Source organism: Nipponia nippon, unplaced genomic scaffold (assembly GCF_047370975.1).
Source record: "Nipponia nippon isolate SJK-2023a ecotype South Korea unplaced genomic scaffold, ASM4737097v1 scaffold_5, whole genome shotgun sequence".
In the NCBI taxonomy this organism is placed as follows: domain Eukaryota; kingdom Metazoa; phylum Chordata; class Aves; order Pelecaniformes; family Threskiornithidae; genus Nipponia; species Nipponia nippon.
Genome location: NW_028262369.1, coordinates 78,340,297 through 78,357,181, shown reverse-complemented (window position 1 = coordinate 78,357,181; position 16,885 = coordinate 78,340,297). Strand labels below are relative to the sequence as shown.

The 16,885-nt window shown below is 35.7% G+C and overlaps 1 protein-coding gene across 12 annotated transcripts in view; it reads left to right on the top strand.

Moving 5' to 3' along the window:
- The window catches only part of UBR3 (ubiquitin protein ligase E3 component n-recognin 3), a 118,255-nt gene that overhangs the window by 73,422 nt on the left and 27,948 nt on the right, over positions 1–16,885 (top strand). For 8 of the 12 annotated variants that reach the window (XR_015698535.1, XR_015698536.1, XM_087730164.1 and 5 more), the window contains 3 exons: positions 215–427; positions 1,242–1,378; positions 7,013–7,098. Coding sequence is in view for 10 of the 12 variants with exons in the window: in XM_087730164.1 (XP_087586290.1) it covers positions 215–427; positions 1,242–1,378; positions 7,013–7,098 (436 nt within the window). In the remaining 2 variants the exon portion in view is untranslated. The remainder of the gene's footprint in view (positions 1–214; positions 428–1,241; positions 1,379–7,012; positions 7,099–16,885) is intronic. The other 4 variants (XM_087730163.1, XM_087730160.1, XM_087730158.1 and 1 more) reach the window with 1 other exon arrangement.

Below are 16,885 nucleotides of genomic sequence, written 5' to 3'. Positions count from 1 at the left end.
AGTACTTAAAAATTAGGAAAAATAGTTGAGTTGGGGGATTGTAAGATAGTGAAAAGGTCATAACTACTAGAGACTACAATGAAGAGCTATTCCAATTACTCTTTCTTTACATTTTTTGGTTTTAGAGTTAGTTCTTTAGCTATACACCTGAAATACCAACTAAAAATTATAATCTTTTGCAAATTTCAGCTACATCTTCTTTATTTTCTTTCAGAATGACCAGGTCCTCCAGGGTTTTTCAGTGGACAAAGGAGAATTTACCTGTCCCCTCTGTAGGCAGTTTGCTAACAGTGTTCTTCCTTGTTATCCTGGAAACAACGTGGAAAGAAGCCTTTGGCAAAGTCATAGTAACAAGTGTATGCAAGATCTTGTACAAGAGGTGGAAGATCTTCAAGAACAGCTGGGAACTTTCCCAGTAAGCATCAGTGTAAGGCAGAAAGATCCTTGTTAATTTGCCTCTATCTTTCAGTTTTTACATTATGTTGCATTTGTGACCTCTTAGAAACTCAACAACCTGCGAAACTTCATTTTCCTCTGATACGGAAGATAGCATACTATTTTTTTTTCATATCAAGAAATTTAAAAGATTTACAGCACTTACTGCATTACCTACTAAAAACAAACAATTAAAAGGCTATGACAAAATGTGATTAATACAATTTTTTATGACGTACATTTTCACTTCTCTCCATAGTAATTTACATAGAATTGAGTCACGTAGTATAAAATTCATTTATCATTTCTTTACAATGTTAAAACAGCAATATCCCTGTAACTGGAAGCTATTTAAAGAATGTCTATTAAGAACATTTTAAGGTATGGATTATTTGTTTTACAGAAAGAGCAGTTTGCAGGTGCTTATGTATTACAAAGCTTCATGAGGTCTTTCTGAATGATAGAATTAATTCCATTAAATTTTGTTAGCCTTCCAGCCTTGATGGAGATACTTTTTGTTATTTTCATGTACTTGTGAATGCCAATATACTTTAAAATAATGCAAGCAGTGAGATTCTTGAACTTAGGAGATGGACAAAACAGCGATGTTTTCATATTCAGAGCAAATCAGAATAACTTTCAGAATACTATAACACTTCTGTGAGAAAGAATATTGGCTTTTAATGTGTATTTTTTCATAACCTGCAAATGTGTTTTTATAAATATGGAAGTGCTACGCTTTGTGATCAGCTATTGCATTTCTTCCAGTAAAATTAACTAATCTTCTTTTGTGTCCTTATTCATAGTCTGAAACCAATCTCAGTAAAGAAATGGAATCTGTAATGAAAGATATAAAAAGTACCACACAGAAGAAGTATACAGACTATAGTAAGAATCCTGGATCACCTGACAATGATTTTCTGTTTATGTATTCAGTAGCCAGGTGGGTACGTTTTTATATTTTTTTTTTTCTTTTGTGTTTCTCACTAGTGGTATTACTCACCAGATAGTTTTCTTCTTTAAACAAAAAAAAAATCCATCCTCTCCAAAAAGTACTTTTTGAGTGCTTAGTACATCGAGGTTACATTTTCTGATTTTCATATGCAGGCATATGCAAGGTAGAAAGATGTGCCTTTCAGTTCATTTTTAGTATATGCAGCAGTGGCACAAAACCCGGAGAATGCTTTGTCTTCTGCTTATTTAGTTTTCTTCTTTATTCAAGGTTTTGCTTATCATATATCAAAATTTTATATTAAATTTCGTTTTCTACCTTCCTTTCCCAGACTGTCAGATCTTCTCTACTACTATTTAGCAGAATGAGATTATTTCTATATCACTGCCATATTGCTGGTTTTTAAATCACAGGGTGTTTTTAATCTCTCTGTCAGACATTAGTTTTGTTTACTTAAATAGGGATCACAGAAGGAGCCTTTTCTGCATCAGCAGTCAGGAATCTCTCTTCATGTGAATAAGACTTCTAAACAAGTGTCAAAGCTACCAGCGTTCTCTCTGTGATATTTGATTCCAGTTTATAGCTGTCAGTGTCACAGACACCATCTCCAAGAAAATCAAACAGTCCCTCCTTCCATCTACACCATTAATGTTAAGATGCTCGGAATGGTTAATCTGTTCCCATTTACTGTAATGCAGGGTTTTCCCATAAGAAGTTGAAATACTCATTAAGCAAATAATTTGCTAAACTCTGACTTACTGAGGCCTGCAGGGAAGGTGCTGACTGCAGAGAAAGTGCAAGCATACAAGTGATATCATCCAGTAGCATTTTTTACCGCAGTTTCATAAACTCTGGTTGCTGAGTGTCTTTAGTATATAAGCAGTGGAAACATTCAAGACTTGGCTCGGTAGGACTCTGGATAATCAAATCTAAGGCTCAGCGTTTGACAAAAGGTTGGACCATCTGATCTCCAGAATTCTCTTCCAACCTAGGCTATTGTATAATTCTATTAAAAGAAATATTCTCTGTATTCTTTAAGAGTATCTGAACTGTGCCTTGATTAAGAAGAGGAATTATATTTTATACACAGTACGTTAAAAGGTTATTCTGTATTACTTTAAGTGGTATATGCTATAGAAGGATAAATAATGTTGAGATTTTTAGCAATGATGTGTTTGGTCAATACAATTTAATATCCTTCCAAAAATAAAAAGGACTCAAAATTAATGTTTCACATATAAAAGTATGATTACTTGTAAGAGTATGTTGACATGCCATTTAAGGCACAAAAATGGTGTTATAATATATTTCTGAGTGTAATGTTATATAATTTTAAAGATGCTAGCTAAACCTATTTTAAATATATCTATATTTTCTGATTTTTATATTAACACCCTCAGCCTGAGATTTTCGTTTTCATTCCAAGAGTTAAAAATACCTCAAACCAGAACAGCATTTCATTGCTGCTCGCACTGCTGGAGAAAGAAATCGCGGTTGACCACTTTGATATGCCACCTGTATTCATTGTGACCTCTTCTTGTTAGATTAGACTGGTGTCAGCAATTTTGCATTTATCCATGGCTGAAGGATTTCAGGTGTTGGATCCGGCCTTCCATATTGTTACCATAAGTCATAAGATCATCTATGAGGGTGCCTGGCAGATCAGCTACAAAATGGTTCATTTCTCTTGCCTTTCAATTCAGCAGTCCAGATTTACAGGCATCTACTACTTGATAATTGCATAAGAACTACAGGTTAAAAAAAAAATTAAACTTCTAAAAAGACATTTTTATATAACCTTACAGTTTGTATTTATGGAAATAAATAGCTAAGTCAGCTGGTCATCTCCCAGACTGAAAGACTTTGCTTTGTATGATTTTTAGTACGTTTTGTTTAATTTTAAGTATCCAGTTAATGGACTATCCACAATTTAAATTACAGCCTGAAGTAACTTGCTTTCTGGAAGTTATTCCTGTCATTCAGCCTGTTTCTTCCTTATTTCCATCCAATTCTTTTGAGGTAGTAAACTCCTTGTGTTCCTTACCAGCCAGTTACCTTTGAGCATTTCTAGTTTCATGTATTCTGAAACATTTCATTGGTTTTGGTCAGACCATCCACTGCTGTTAGTTATTTCTTCCTGGTATTTAATCTAACATACAGATAAAGTGGTCAAGATCATAAGTAGCCCCTGTTTAAATAAGCATTTGAATGCAATGATATTTTTATTGACTCCATATGTTTGTAGGTGAATTAAACACTCTTAATCTTCTTGTAAGTCATGTTCCATTTTCAATCAGAAAATGACATCATCTGCACTCTTCTTAAAAGATGCTACTTATAGCTGGAGGCCAGCTTTGAAGTGGATTTCCGCATGCTGGAATGGGAATACTACTGGTTAAACAACATCTAGCCACTTGCCCCAGCTTATCCTTTCTGCTTCAGGAACACAGGAACTTACTTTTCTTACTTCCCTTTTGCTTACCCAGACAGATGTCACTGGTAGCAGAGAAAAGAAATTACAAGCAAATTCTCTACCACCTAGCGGGAGAGCTAGCCCACGTCTACTTTCATAGCAAAAGAGGCACTCAGGATCTTGGCATCCTGATTTGCCTGCACAGCTGGAAGAGCAGCTCCATAGCTACCTCTCCCTTTCCCTACAGTCTTACCTTGTTAAATTTATGCCCTTTTCGTATGCATCCCTCCTTGTCTTTGCTGACATTTATGAGATTAGGATAGTGTGTCATTCACAAATCACGTGTGCCTAGCTTTAATTTTAATAGCTCCACGTTCATAGCACTGATGACTGTCAGTGGCAGTATCTTGCGAGACTGTTGCTGTATTGCATAGCAATAGATCTCGTGCTTTTGTTAGCTGTGTAAACAAAGCTTTTGGGTTTGCTGTCAGCTATGTATAGACTAATATAAGAACCTTGTGTTCTTTCCTTCCAGTCTGTGTCTCAGTATCTGAGTTTTTTCATATATATGTTGTCTTTGTAAAGTGAAGTGGAAAAAATGGTAGTGCTTAACTTTATTCTTCTGTCCCAATAGAAAGAGGAGGCCCATCCAAATATGTTCTCTTTCTGGAAAGGGCATTGCCTTTTTGCTTCCCCCTACTCTTGTCCCGATACGAATTCTGAGAAATACGCAATCGCCCTCCCCACCCCACCCCCAATATGTTCCTTTAGTGAAAGCCCACAAGAAGGGATGAAGTAGGGCTGTTTCTTAATCGGGAGTCTGTACAGCTGAGCAAAATCCGTCTTCTGAGTATTTTTCTGTGAGTGAGGAAGATAAAGCCAGTGTTCTACAAAATTTGTTGCTCCAATGAATGACGCAAAGATTTCTAGATAGAGGAAACAGTCACTCATACAGATTTTCTTTCTCCTTCTCTTTCCTTCATGTTGAGGGGGCTGAGATAGTACAGGGTGCTTTCAGAGACCACTCTGTTCCACTCTTCCATCAGATGCCCCAAGTTTTTCTTTGTTGATGAGAGAACAGGCACTGAGAGCTCTGCTTTTCTTCAGTGGAGGGCAGATGGTACTCAGATCCTCAAGATAGAAGGGAACTTGAATTAAGGAGGAGATACACTAGTATCTTTCAAAAATTATTTAGGGCTGTACCTGATGTAAAATATTTTATAAAGGAGAAGTGTTCAGTTTCACAGAAGATGCTTTATCTACTGTGCACTTTTATGCCAAAGTTTAGATATGTTTTGAAAGAGATGTCCTAGAGGAAAAGGCTACTATTTACGTTTCCAAGAAAGCTGAACTATAAACTGCTGTCTTTGAGGAGCTGAGGGCAATGAAGAAGTGTGGGAGGTGAGAGTTGGTATGGTATGTGTGATGGAGCGTATGTTTCCAGAAATCTCTCTCCTTACATTCATTATAGCAAAAAGTACTATATAACACCTCATATGTATCAAGAAGAGTTTTTTCAGAATTGTCCCTGAGGTTTGTTTTGTAAAATTGTACGTGTTTCTTGGTGAAAGGGAAATTTAAGATTCTAGATCTAGAGAGCTGTTCGTAGACATTCAGGTAGTGGTTTTGATTTAAATCTTAATTATCTTGGTTTTAATGGAAGGCTGCCATTAATTTTGTTCTACAAATTAGTTATCAGAAGGTTTGTAGAAAGAAAACATACTGATTTCCTTTATGTTCCCCTGATGAACTAGCACATGCTGATCTACAGTTGCTATTTTGTCCACTAGTATGAAATCCCTGTCCCTGCTTCCTTGCTGGTAGATTTTTAGAAGTTCAGTGAGCACTGCAAATCGCCTGAAGAGTGGAAAATTCCCCTGTCACACAGATGCCCTTATCAGCAGCAACCAGATGGAGCTCTGAGCAGACACATTATCAATGTTAAATTGCCTTTTCTGAGTAGAGAGGATTAAAGCATTCCTTCAGAAATGGGTGGCATAAGCTGCAAACTTAGGGAAAGTAATATTCTGAAATGTTGCTATTTTAAAAACATCTGAAAGTATCTTAAGAAACACTGCATATCAAAATTGTATTATTCTTTCAACCTGATGGAACTGAAATTCTTAAAAAATAATTTGTTTTGAATAAAACAGCCATCCTGTAGTTTCCTCTTAAATACATGTGTGTGTGGGTGTGTGTTCTTAGCTTAGATATACTCGTGCCTGAAATTTTAGAATAGATTTTAATATCTATTCAGTCACATTATATTGAACCTAAAATTGTTTGATTTTTAGTTAAAGGACAAGATATGTTTAGACTGAGCTTTTCCGTTTCGATTAAATTAGCAAAATAACATTTCAGAATAATAGAATTCTGTTCGTTTATTTTAATTAAAGGAATGTATGTTGACTTATTAAAACAAACTCTCAGAGGACATAACATAAATTGTTTGCTCCAAGTCTTGTGGGTAAAAGATAATGCAGTACCGACACATCCAGTTCCAAAATTAAACACAGCTATCGACTTTGGCCTAAACAATTGGTGCCTAAGTATCAGATTGCAATAATACTAAGAAAGCAAGCATCAATGTGACATGCAGAGATTTAGTGACACAACGCCTGTTTCATGCTAATGAGCTGCAGTGAATACCAGTGCTTCATTCAGAATTAACCTCCAAGGCTTTTATTAACTAACTTATCTATAAAGGTCAGTGCTTCCATTATAATTTAGACTGTTTTCATACTTAGTTACTTGATGGCATACCCATTGTACTGTCTGTTTGTTTAAAGCAGAACAAAAGCCCTGCCAATAAAGAGAATGCTTTTTAGACATATCTGATTGATTGAAATTTAGCCAACCTGTATATTGTCTTTTCAGATTTGCACATAAATTCCCTTATTATCAAGGAGTTGTGTGTGCATACAGAAAAAAGCCTCAGAATTAACTTTTTTTTTTTTTTCAGTTTTTCAATGACAACTGTAGCAGCTCTCTTAATATAGTACTTGCTAATCAAAGCACTTAAGATCACATATGGCAATATCTTGATAAAGTTTGTTTTATTTGGAGTCATATTTTGGCAGTTATCTCATACTAAAGATTAGTTCACAGCATTCTTTTATTTAGTATGCACTGGGAGTTAGTGATGACTCTTTCGTGTCTGTAGAAGCTTGAATAATGCTGTTCGATTGAACAGTGTTCCGTTTTTCTTGCAGAACAAACTTGGAACTTGAGCTGGTCCATCGAGGAGGCAATTTATGTTCAGGAGGTGCAAGCACAGCTGGGAAAAGATCATGTTTAAGTAAGTTTTATGTTATGAAGTGCAATATAAATTACTAGAATATTGAATAAAGATGTCTTAGTTCTTTCTAACGTTTTCTAAATTATGTCAACTTTTTTCTTTTAAGAAACCTTTTTTTCCTGCCATAATGAGTCTTTGGGTTTTGTTGCAATTTCGGAAATCTGAAATCGAATTTGCACAAATTATTCATTACAGCTGTTCATGTGTTGTGAGTATAATCTATTTAGAAATCAATTGTCACAGTATCCACGTAATATTTTTTTAATAATTTCACATTTTTATGAGTAAAACTAGAAGTATTTTAAGGGTAAAGCAGGAAAGCTTTTTTCACCCTGGCTGCTGCTAGTAATAGTAAAGAAATTTGTTTCTCAGAGTGCTAATGTAGCTTGGGGTTAGGTCTCATACTTAGAAGTCTGCAGCTACCATGTCCCATGTCTTTAATTTCCCTAGTTCTTTCTCTGACAGGACAGTTTTGCAAATTTTCTTTGGTAGAAACTCTCAAATCTTCATTGTTTTGAAACCTTTAATGTTCGGCAAATAAAGCACTTCAGGTGGACAGAAGTGCTTTTTTTCTTAACATAAAATCTTGTTATCTTTTACTGGAATATAGACTGTTAGGAATGGACATTTTCTTTTGTCAAGAAAAATTGGAAAGCCTGCCAGAATATTACTACTACTACTAATGCGTGTTTAAATCAAGCTTATGCAGCAGTAGCAGCAGATTCAGTAGTAAAAATGTCAGAAAGCTTGCGCCCACCTCTGCCTTTCGGTACATGATTTGTGGGCGATGCTTTCCTCGTCATTTGAGGTGATGAGCCACCAAAGAAATCCCTTCACATGGTATGCTGTCCACATCCTCTCTAGGATAAAAGCCTTCTGTTACTGCCAGGAAATGTAGTTCAATTGATTTCCTTCATGTGTTGTGATTTGTGAAAAGGACTTTTAAACCCTAGTCCCCCCACCATCATTACCTCCCTTTCCCAGCAGAGCAAAACACCTGACAAGTGCACGTGTTAACATAACATTGCTAGATCACTGTTGGCAAATTTGAAGCATTTAATAAAATCAAGACTCTATAGATAATTTCCACTCGGATTACGATATATTTTTAATTGTATGCTCACCTAGTAAGATGGACACTTTCTCTCTGTATTTTAGCAACTTACTGGATGCATTACCTATTTCACAGGCATGTTATCTGGAAGACCATGATGAGCAGCTTAGGGTGGAGATTTCAGCTTAAAATATTGAAATAGTTAAAGTGAAAAAATTTATAATGACTTTACACATAATGAGAGTGTACCCTTGTTTTCACATGGTTTTAGTAGCCTTACAAGATCTTGGCATTTTAAAGTTTAGAAGAATGTGTGCAAGGAGGTGGCCTGTAATCTGTAAGGTCATTTTTATCTTATTGACAGGTTTTCAAAGTCAGGAGATTTCGGCCTCTTTATGTGATTTTTTTTTTTTTTTTTTTTTTTTTAAGATAAAAGTGGAATGAAATACATTCGTTACATCTTAAAACACTGTGAAATGGTTGATGTCATATCATTATTAAATTTGTGTTGCATGTCCCTATTTAAAAGCTTTATATATATATATAAATATATATATATTAAAAAACCATATATATAAAAGATAATGATTTTTCTCATGTTGCTTTATCGCCAACTAATGTCAGTAAGTGCTGGAAGATCATGACTTTGCAGAGAATGATTGACCCGCCGGAGTGCTGGGCAGCTTTCTTGGTGTACATCGGTATAGCTCCATTGTTTCTATTTAAACTATATCAGTTGACACCAAGGAAGGAACTACCTCAAAGTTGGTTTTGTTTGTTTGGGGTTTTTTTTAAGAAAAAAAGAAAGAAAGGAAAAAAAAAATTCCACCAAGCTGAGCCCTGGTAGCTGACACTAAGTGGTTTGTATAATACATTATTTAATTTTTTCCTTATACTGACCACACCATCCCTTCAGCCTTGTCTTGCATAAAGACGGGCTCTCACATACTGATTTTAAAAGAAAGCATACCTTTTTCTGACAGCCACTGAAAAGATCAGTCGGGATTTTTAATACATATTCCTCGAGTCTTGAAATGCATGGAGAATACTGTAATTATTGGAGAAATTTCTTTTTGCAGAATTACAAAATTGGAATGATACATGGAGAATGTGTCTCCACTGGAGATTTGTCTTATGCTGGATTGTTACTTCAACAAGTCAAGACAAACTTAAGTCCTGTTTAAATTCATGTATCGGTTACCTATTTTTCCATTCCTTTTACTGTTTTGTCATTAACTCTATATGCCTCGGAAAATGAACCACTGTTGTCTGTTCATCAAAATAGGTTACTGGAACAAACTAAACTTATAGAAAGTTGAAGATACTTCTCACACTTGAGAAGTCTGGAAATAGTCATCTTAACGAGAAGTTTTAAGTAAGATTACATCAACTGTTGCCTTTAGAAATATGTGTTAGTTTACAACTATTTTAAAAATACATGTTAGTTTACAAAATTTAAAATGTTTATGAAATACATCACTTCTTGGTAGCAGCAAATCCGCTGTTGAACTGTGCAGTAGTTGTCTATATAAAAATTAAAATAGCCCAGTAAGGAAAACTTTGTTTTAAATCCTTGTCTTTAGAATTGTGTATATATTTAGAGAGAAGAAATTCTTTTCCCCATGATGTGATTCAGCTGTTTTCATGTACTTGCACACAAGGACTTAATCTGAAGTTGGTAGAGTATTTCCTATAATTGAAAAACGTGTTGATGTTTTTTTTTAAACGTGATAACATTGCTTGATATTTTTTTGTTTGTTTGTTTCTACTTATAATACATTGCGTTTTGTTTGTTCACTATAATATTTTTCTGTTCCTTTCTTAAACTGCTGTGTAGTTTTGCTTATTGAGTGTGTTGTACATGGAAATAGTGCTTTTCCTTCAGCAGTTGCCTTACTTTAAGGATTCTAGTGCATATTTCTGATGAAGGGGTAGGGACAGCGTTTAAACACAATGCACCTGCTTTTTTCCCACACTTTTGGGTAGAATGGTGAATTTTCTTATTTAGATCTAAATCAGTCATGTTTGTGTTTTTGGTATCTATCTTGCACTTCAGAAAAATTGAAGAAGGCCTTTAATTAAAGCTTTCAGGTAAAAAGCGCTGTGTATCTGAACGTGTTGTTGCTTTAAACAGCATGGAGACGTAATTGTCATCTATTCATTGTTAAAATGTTCACATGCTGTTTATGTTCTGTATTGGTACTTATTTTGTAAAATTGTTATGTAGCAAACTAGTCATATTTAATCTCGCATTAAAATAGACTCATTTTTAATGTAAGGTAATGGGGTTCTTCTAGAACAGACCTATACAGTACTTCTATTTAGTATTATTATATTTAGTATTGGACATTAGGCTAAATACGACTAGTGGGAGCAGAATTACTTTTCCATATATAGCAGGGGTTATTTTCACTAAACCGTTATATAATTATATCAGTTTCCTTCATTGCCCCTTCCATATTGGTGCCTTTAGAGATAAAAAATTGCAGTTCTTTAGATACATGTTCTATAATAGATTTTATTAGCTTTCCATACTTATTTCTTTTTCTAAGAGGTAATCCTGTTTTTAAAGTTTCACTTAAAATGTGCCTTCCGCTTCTTCATTGTCTTATGCAGTGAGGCAAGAATGATTTCAAAAATCCATACCCTGTCTAGAAGGTGAATGCTGTTTTGTTAGTCTTGCTTGTATGGTATTGAAACTGCTTTTGTTTTTTAAAAGTCATTCATGTCAGGTGCAGCAGAAGTAATCTAAAATATAACCTGGTTCTGTTTTTCTTACGTGTGAGATAACGAGGTGTCTCTCTTGTGATTAAGCCTACCACTCTGTATTAGTTGTGTAACAGCTGTAAAGTTTGGGGACTAGATATAGCAGAAAACAGAATATGTTGTCCCAGGCGAGCTGTTACAGCAGCAAGCGTCAGGGAAGATGGTGGGAACAAATAGGTCAAGAGCTGTTTCAGTAGATTGCACCATGAGGGCAGCTGCTTTTGGGAAGTAAAATTAAGAAGGATTAATGGAGCTGTTAGTGTCAGTGATTGAGTCTGTGCGAGAAGAATGATGAAGAAAATTTGGCTGTAAAATTGCCTTTTTAAGGTTTAAAGATTTGCATGTGAGTTTGCATGAGTGTGTGTTACTGAACAGTATGCAACCAAAATATGCAAATAAAAAAAAAAATCAAGTCCTATTTTAGGGATCACATTACAGTTTTAGAGTCTATGGCCTTGAAAATACTCTTGGGTTTAGGGGATAATTATGATATATAACAATTGTACAGGTCTTATTTCTCTGTTCTATAAAGTTGCAGAGATCTGATGTTTTGATTCTGTTTTCATTGGTTTGTATTTATAGAACAGCTTCAGAACACAATATAAGGCTGAATAATTAGGACTTCTCTGTACAACTTTTGCGTCTCTTTAACTTGTGTATAGGTGTTTGTCATTGTTACTCTGGTAATCTTGCAATAGTGGGTGAACAATTCCACAAAATTTAAGAGTTACCTATAAATGAATTTATAATCTAGTCCTTTCTTCCTTTTAACTTTTAAATAGTCCTTTCTTTCTGTCTGGCTGGTTGCTTTTCTTTTTTCCTTTTTCCCTTTGTAATAAGGATAGGATTAGGGTTTTTTTGGGAACGATTAAATATTCTATCACCTTGTCCTCTGGCTTCAGTTTCCCTGTATAGGAGCTCCTTATCCTTACGCTTCCCACAGATAGCAGTCTGGCATTTCAGCATCAACTGCATTAATTGGAAAGGACATTAATTTACAAGTGGACAGCAAAAAAGTGTTTAAGACTTGTGTAAGCTTTCCTTAAATAAAATGTCCAGCACCTTTGTAACTTCTGTGATGGTTCTAACGATTGGGAAATGGTATTGTTCCACTGGGTTTTTTTGGTTTTGTTTTGGTGGTTTGGTTTTGTTTTGTTTTTTTCCCTCCCCTCGTTCATTGAAGCCTGTGTTTTGCATTTGTAGATGGCTCAGTGGTGTCATCTTTCTTGATAATGATGTTAGTATCAATTTAATCAGAGCTTTTGGTGGTTTTGTGAGCACAGAAAGTCATCTTGACATAAAGCATTTTCTAAGCTCTTCGTGCTCCTTCTATATTAAATTTTTCAAGCACATTGATAGGAATAATTGTCTCCATTTTATCAATATGGCCAGTGATACTTGGAACCACTAAATATGGTTCATTCCTGTAGGAAGAAAAACCTAATTCTTCTATGAATTGCTCAGTTGCCACTGTATCCTTCCTGTAATCTATTAGTGTGAGTATGGTTGCAAAGATTCCTACCCAGCTCTCTGCAGCCACTGAAAATAAAAAGAATAAGTAGTTTTCAAGAATGCTTTTTGCCTCGGTACAGTTCGTTTCTGGGATGGTTTGGGCTGTTTGGTTTGGTTTTGTGGTTTTTTTGTTTTGTTTTTTAGTTAGGAGCTGGCAGTCTGCAGATCTTTGGTGCCCAACCATTCATGCTGGCTTTGAAAAAGCAGTTTTTCTCAGCAACAGATAATGCTAACTATTTCCTAAAAAGCTTGGTATGCCATTCATACCTAGTGTGGGAGAGGCAAAGATAGATACTGTTAGAATTCTACTGCTAACGTTGATCTCGTACACTGGCAAGTTTGGTGTCAAGGGTAATTCGATGCTTCATCAGCAATTAAGGCCTAAGATTTTGTAAAGACTATTCGTGTCTTAATGCCTTAATAGGCTTTTCCTGACCTTCACATTTTTTTTCTTCACTGATTCCAGTCTACTGGATCAGTGATGAATGGGAAGATGCTGTCAGCAGGTCTTTGCAGCTGCTGTTGCTAAGTGGACTATATAAATCTCTACAAGGAGAAAAAAAATTCCTCAATCTTCTTATTAACAATCAAGTCCCATCTGGTTGTATCAAGTGGTTTTTGTCATAGTCCCAGCAAATTTGGGAGAAGAAGGGCGTAACGTCTCTAGTCTGGTAAGATCTTCACACAGCAGTTGAGACAAGGATGTTTTCGATTCCGCTTGTGGTGAACTGCTGTGTCACTGTGTTTTGTGATCTTTTGACATTGTAAATATGAATACTAACTTACAGAATGAAAAAAGAGAAGACTGGATCAAAATAGCAAAGTAGAGATTTTCATGACAGCAGTATGTGTTATTTACATCCTTCTAAAACACAAATATGAGAGACTGGGAAATAAACACATCATCATTTTGCAAGCAAAACAAAGTCAGCTAATTCCTTAATTTTCTTTGTCATCATTATTACAGCACATTGCTATACATTGGAGAAGTGGAATTAATAACAGAAAAAATCCTCTGATTTCAACTTTGGTAATTTGAGAATTTACTTTGCAGTCAAGAGACTGGGGAAAAAAGAAAGAAGCAAAAAAGGCTGCAAAACTCATGTAGAAATGCGGGATCACTTTGGCAAAGACCAAACCAAGATTACTAGTGAGACCAAAACTTAGACCTGCATGGAGCGTCCTGAATCACTCATCTGTGTCAGTTCAGCACAGCATTTTTATAGGTTCTGCCGCTCATCTGTCAAATCCCTATCTGATCATCTCTCTGAATTTAGTCATCTTTTGTGCTGTGCGTACCATGGTAGACACGAAAAGAACTGTGAAATCACTTTTATAGACTCCTGCTTTATGCACTTTGGCATAGCTGAATATTTTTAAGAGCTTTGTTAACATCTGTAACATCAGCGTGCTTTAATACTAAAAATAGTAAAGAATGCAACTGCAGGTGCTAGTGCAGGCAGTATGGATGTGTAGCCAAATACTCAATATCTTTCTTGTTTATGAGAGGAGCAGCATTAGAACACTTCCTCCAATAGCCTCAGTCCCAGTGCAAAGACAGCGTCTTATCCTTTGAGCTGCTCTTTTGAAAGCACCGATTCCAATTGAGTTTATTGCACCTCTCTCACAACAGGACAACCCTGAGAAGCAGAGCTGGCATAGGAAGAGTTGAAAAGAATGTACCAAGAGCAGCAGTATATGGAACAATAGCTTTATTTTTGTAATTTTTACAAATGGAATTAGGAAGGCTAATGTGAGTCAAAGTTAAAGCTAATGTCTCACTGCTAATCTAGATGATTCTATTAAGTGTTTTATATAAGCTTTACGTGTATTCTGTGAAAACAAAGGCCATCTAAATAAGTTGGGAGAATTGAGACAGTGCTGCTTCAATGTAGATAATATTTGAGTCATATGAACATGTTTTAAAGCCAGTAATAATCTTGCCCACTTAAACGTTTCAATCTTGGAATCCTGCCAAGCCCCTGATGACTTGCAGCAAAAAGTTATATTGCGCATTCAAATTTTGTGATTTTTATATTTATTCAGTTCAACTGGATGCAGCCTGTCTCAAATATTATTGAAGTTACTAGGAGAGGAGGACCATATTCAAATTATTTTCACTGGTTACTTCTCATGATTTGTTATCAATAAAACTGTGATTCTCATTTTGTTGTGACTTCATAGTTATCATTATTTAATTTTGTTGCTGCTCTGCTTTCTAAAACTAATATTCTTCTACCAAATTTTGTTAAGAATGTTATTTTGGAGGCTCTGAGCTACACGCCAGTCCTGTCTTTCCCTCTTACAAAGGTGGGCTGTCCTGGAGAGAAGTGGCCATAGGAGAGACACTGCGAGCAGTGGAGGGGTTTGGGATGCCTGGTGGGTTATGGCATTCCTTTCCATTCTTCACAAGACTAGGCAAGGTGGTTGGTTGTGGGCTGTTGATGTGTTAATGTTTTGCTGCTACTTGTTTAAAAAAAAAAAAAAAAAGTGTATTTTAAAGCTTCTAAGTAGGGTCTAAGAAAATGGGAGGATATTGTGTATTTTTATGTTTACGTTTCGGAATGATGTATTCATACAAATACACAGGAAAAAACCTCTAGTATTCATTTGGCCCAAGACAGATTTCTGCCAGTCCTTCAAGCATAAGAATGTGGTGAAACACCAAGCACTTTGTGCACAAAGAAGTTGCCAGTTTGAGATTTTGGTGCTCTGGTGTTTTCCTTGGCTTTCTCCAATACTCCATAATCATAGTAAATTTGAGGTAAAGCACTTGGAGTCCCTGTGGTGTAAAACAGAAACATGTTTGTGAAGAACTAAACCTATGTATCTTCCTCTGGCTAGTCCTTAGTTTTTGCTCATGGTTAGAAGTCGTCTCAGAAATGCGAATACGGAAGCAACAGACGAATCAGAAGTCAATTTTCCGAACTTGGAAGGTGGCAGCCACCAGGCCGTTTTTCTTGCAGCGTTCCCATTAGGGGGCAATGTTATTCCTTGGTTACCTCAGGTCTAGAAACAAGCATGGCTGTGCTGCATTGACTTAGAGAGTATCTTAATATTTTTAAGTCAATTCATAAAAAATATTTCATAAAAGGTCACTGTAACTGTATCTTATTACCTACTTCCTAGCTTTACATTTACGTGCTAAACACGTTTTCTTGCAAAGGAGCAACAGCTGCCTTAATCGCAAACAAAAAACGTTGTCTTACAAGACCGCTAAACTGGATTTTTTGGTTCAGATTCAGTCAATGTTAGAATGTATCTTGATTCCATAAATGCTACACACTTGGAGATTACAAATAAATTCTCCAGTGCTAGAATTTGGTGCTTCCCTGCTTAATTTTGTATCAATAAAAGCTTAGGAAAATAGCTATTAGAGGAACAAAGGATTAATTAATTATGCTAAGCTTTTTTTTTTTTTTTTTTTTTGCATAGTTGCCCATTTCTGTTTGAGGCAAGGAGCAGCTGAGGGAAAAATGACATTCCTTTTAGTAGCAGAGAGGCAAGAGGGAAGGAACAAATAAAACTATACTGTATTATTATTTTGATGAAATATCAGTATATTTTCAGGGTTTTGAAGTTTGTCAGCAAAGCAATGTTTTGCTAGAATCTCTTGCCAGGAGAAAAGATGACTTATTTTGTCCTCCTTGACTGTTTTTATTCAGAAAGCAGGTGACAGCAATCAATTCCAGTCCCATCTACATCTCCAATTATTTTACAAACCCCAGGAGCTAATTACAGCCCTCAGGCTCTGGCAGTCAGCTGACTTCATCATGCGACTTTTTTGGCCATTGCGTACCTCTGAGTAATTGTCTATTTATGGAAAATAAATTAATAGCTGCTATTTCTACTTAAAAAAGAGGACCTGTGAGTGAGCGTATAGGTTGAGCAAGTGGGTTGTAGAGAGAAGGGAGAGAGATTAAGAGAGTCGGAGGCAAAGGGATCAATTGAAAGAATAAAAGGGAGAGGGGGAAGAAGATGGCAAGATACTAAGGCAAAAAGTTAAAATGAAAGGGAGGAAGGAAGCAGGCTCCCAGAAAATTGAACAGGAGAAGCAAACATGGCAGCAGATAGCAAGATATAGTGTGACAGGAGGAAAAAAAGTGAGCAAAATCATGGGAAATAGTATTTTAAAATATGATTTTAATATAAACCTATGAAGATAAAAAAGATGCACTTTTCCCAAACTGTAACTGTATCGTAAACACAGAAAAAGAAGTGAAGTCTGAGATTCCTATTGGACGACATACCTCCCTGAAAATGCTGTCAGCATAGATGGTGCCTGCCTTCTTGGCTCGCTTAAGGGGAGAAAGGATTAGATGTTATCTTTGTTTGTGTTGATCATATGATTCATAGAGAAATTAAAACTGTGTGTTTTAATATGTGATACTGCAGTAATGTGCATGAATAATAAACCAAGCATCCTTTGTTCAGAAGGTTCTAGAAGTGTTTTGC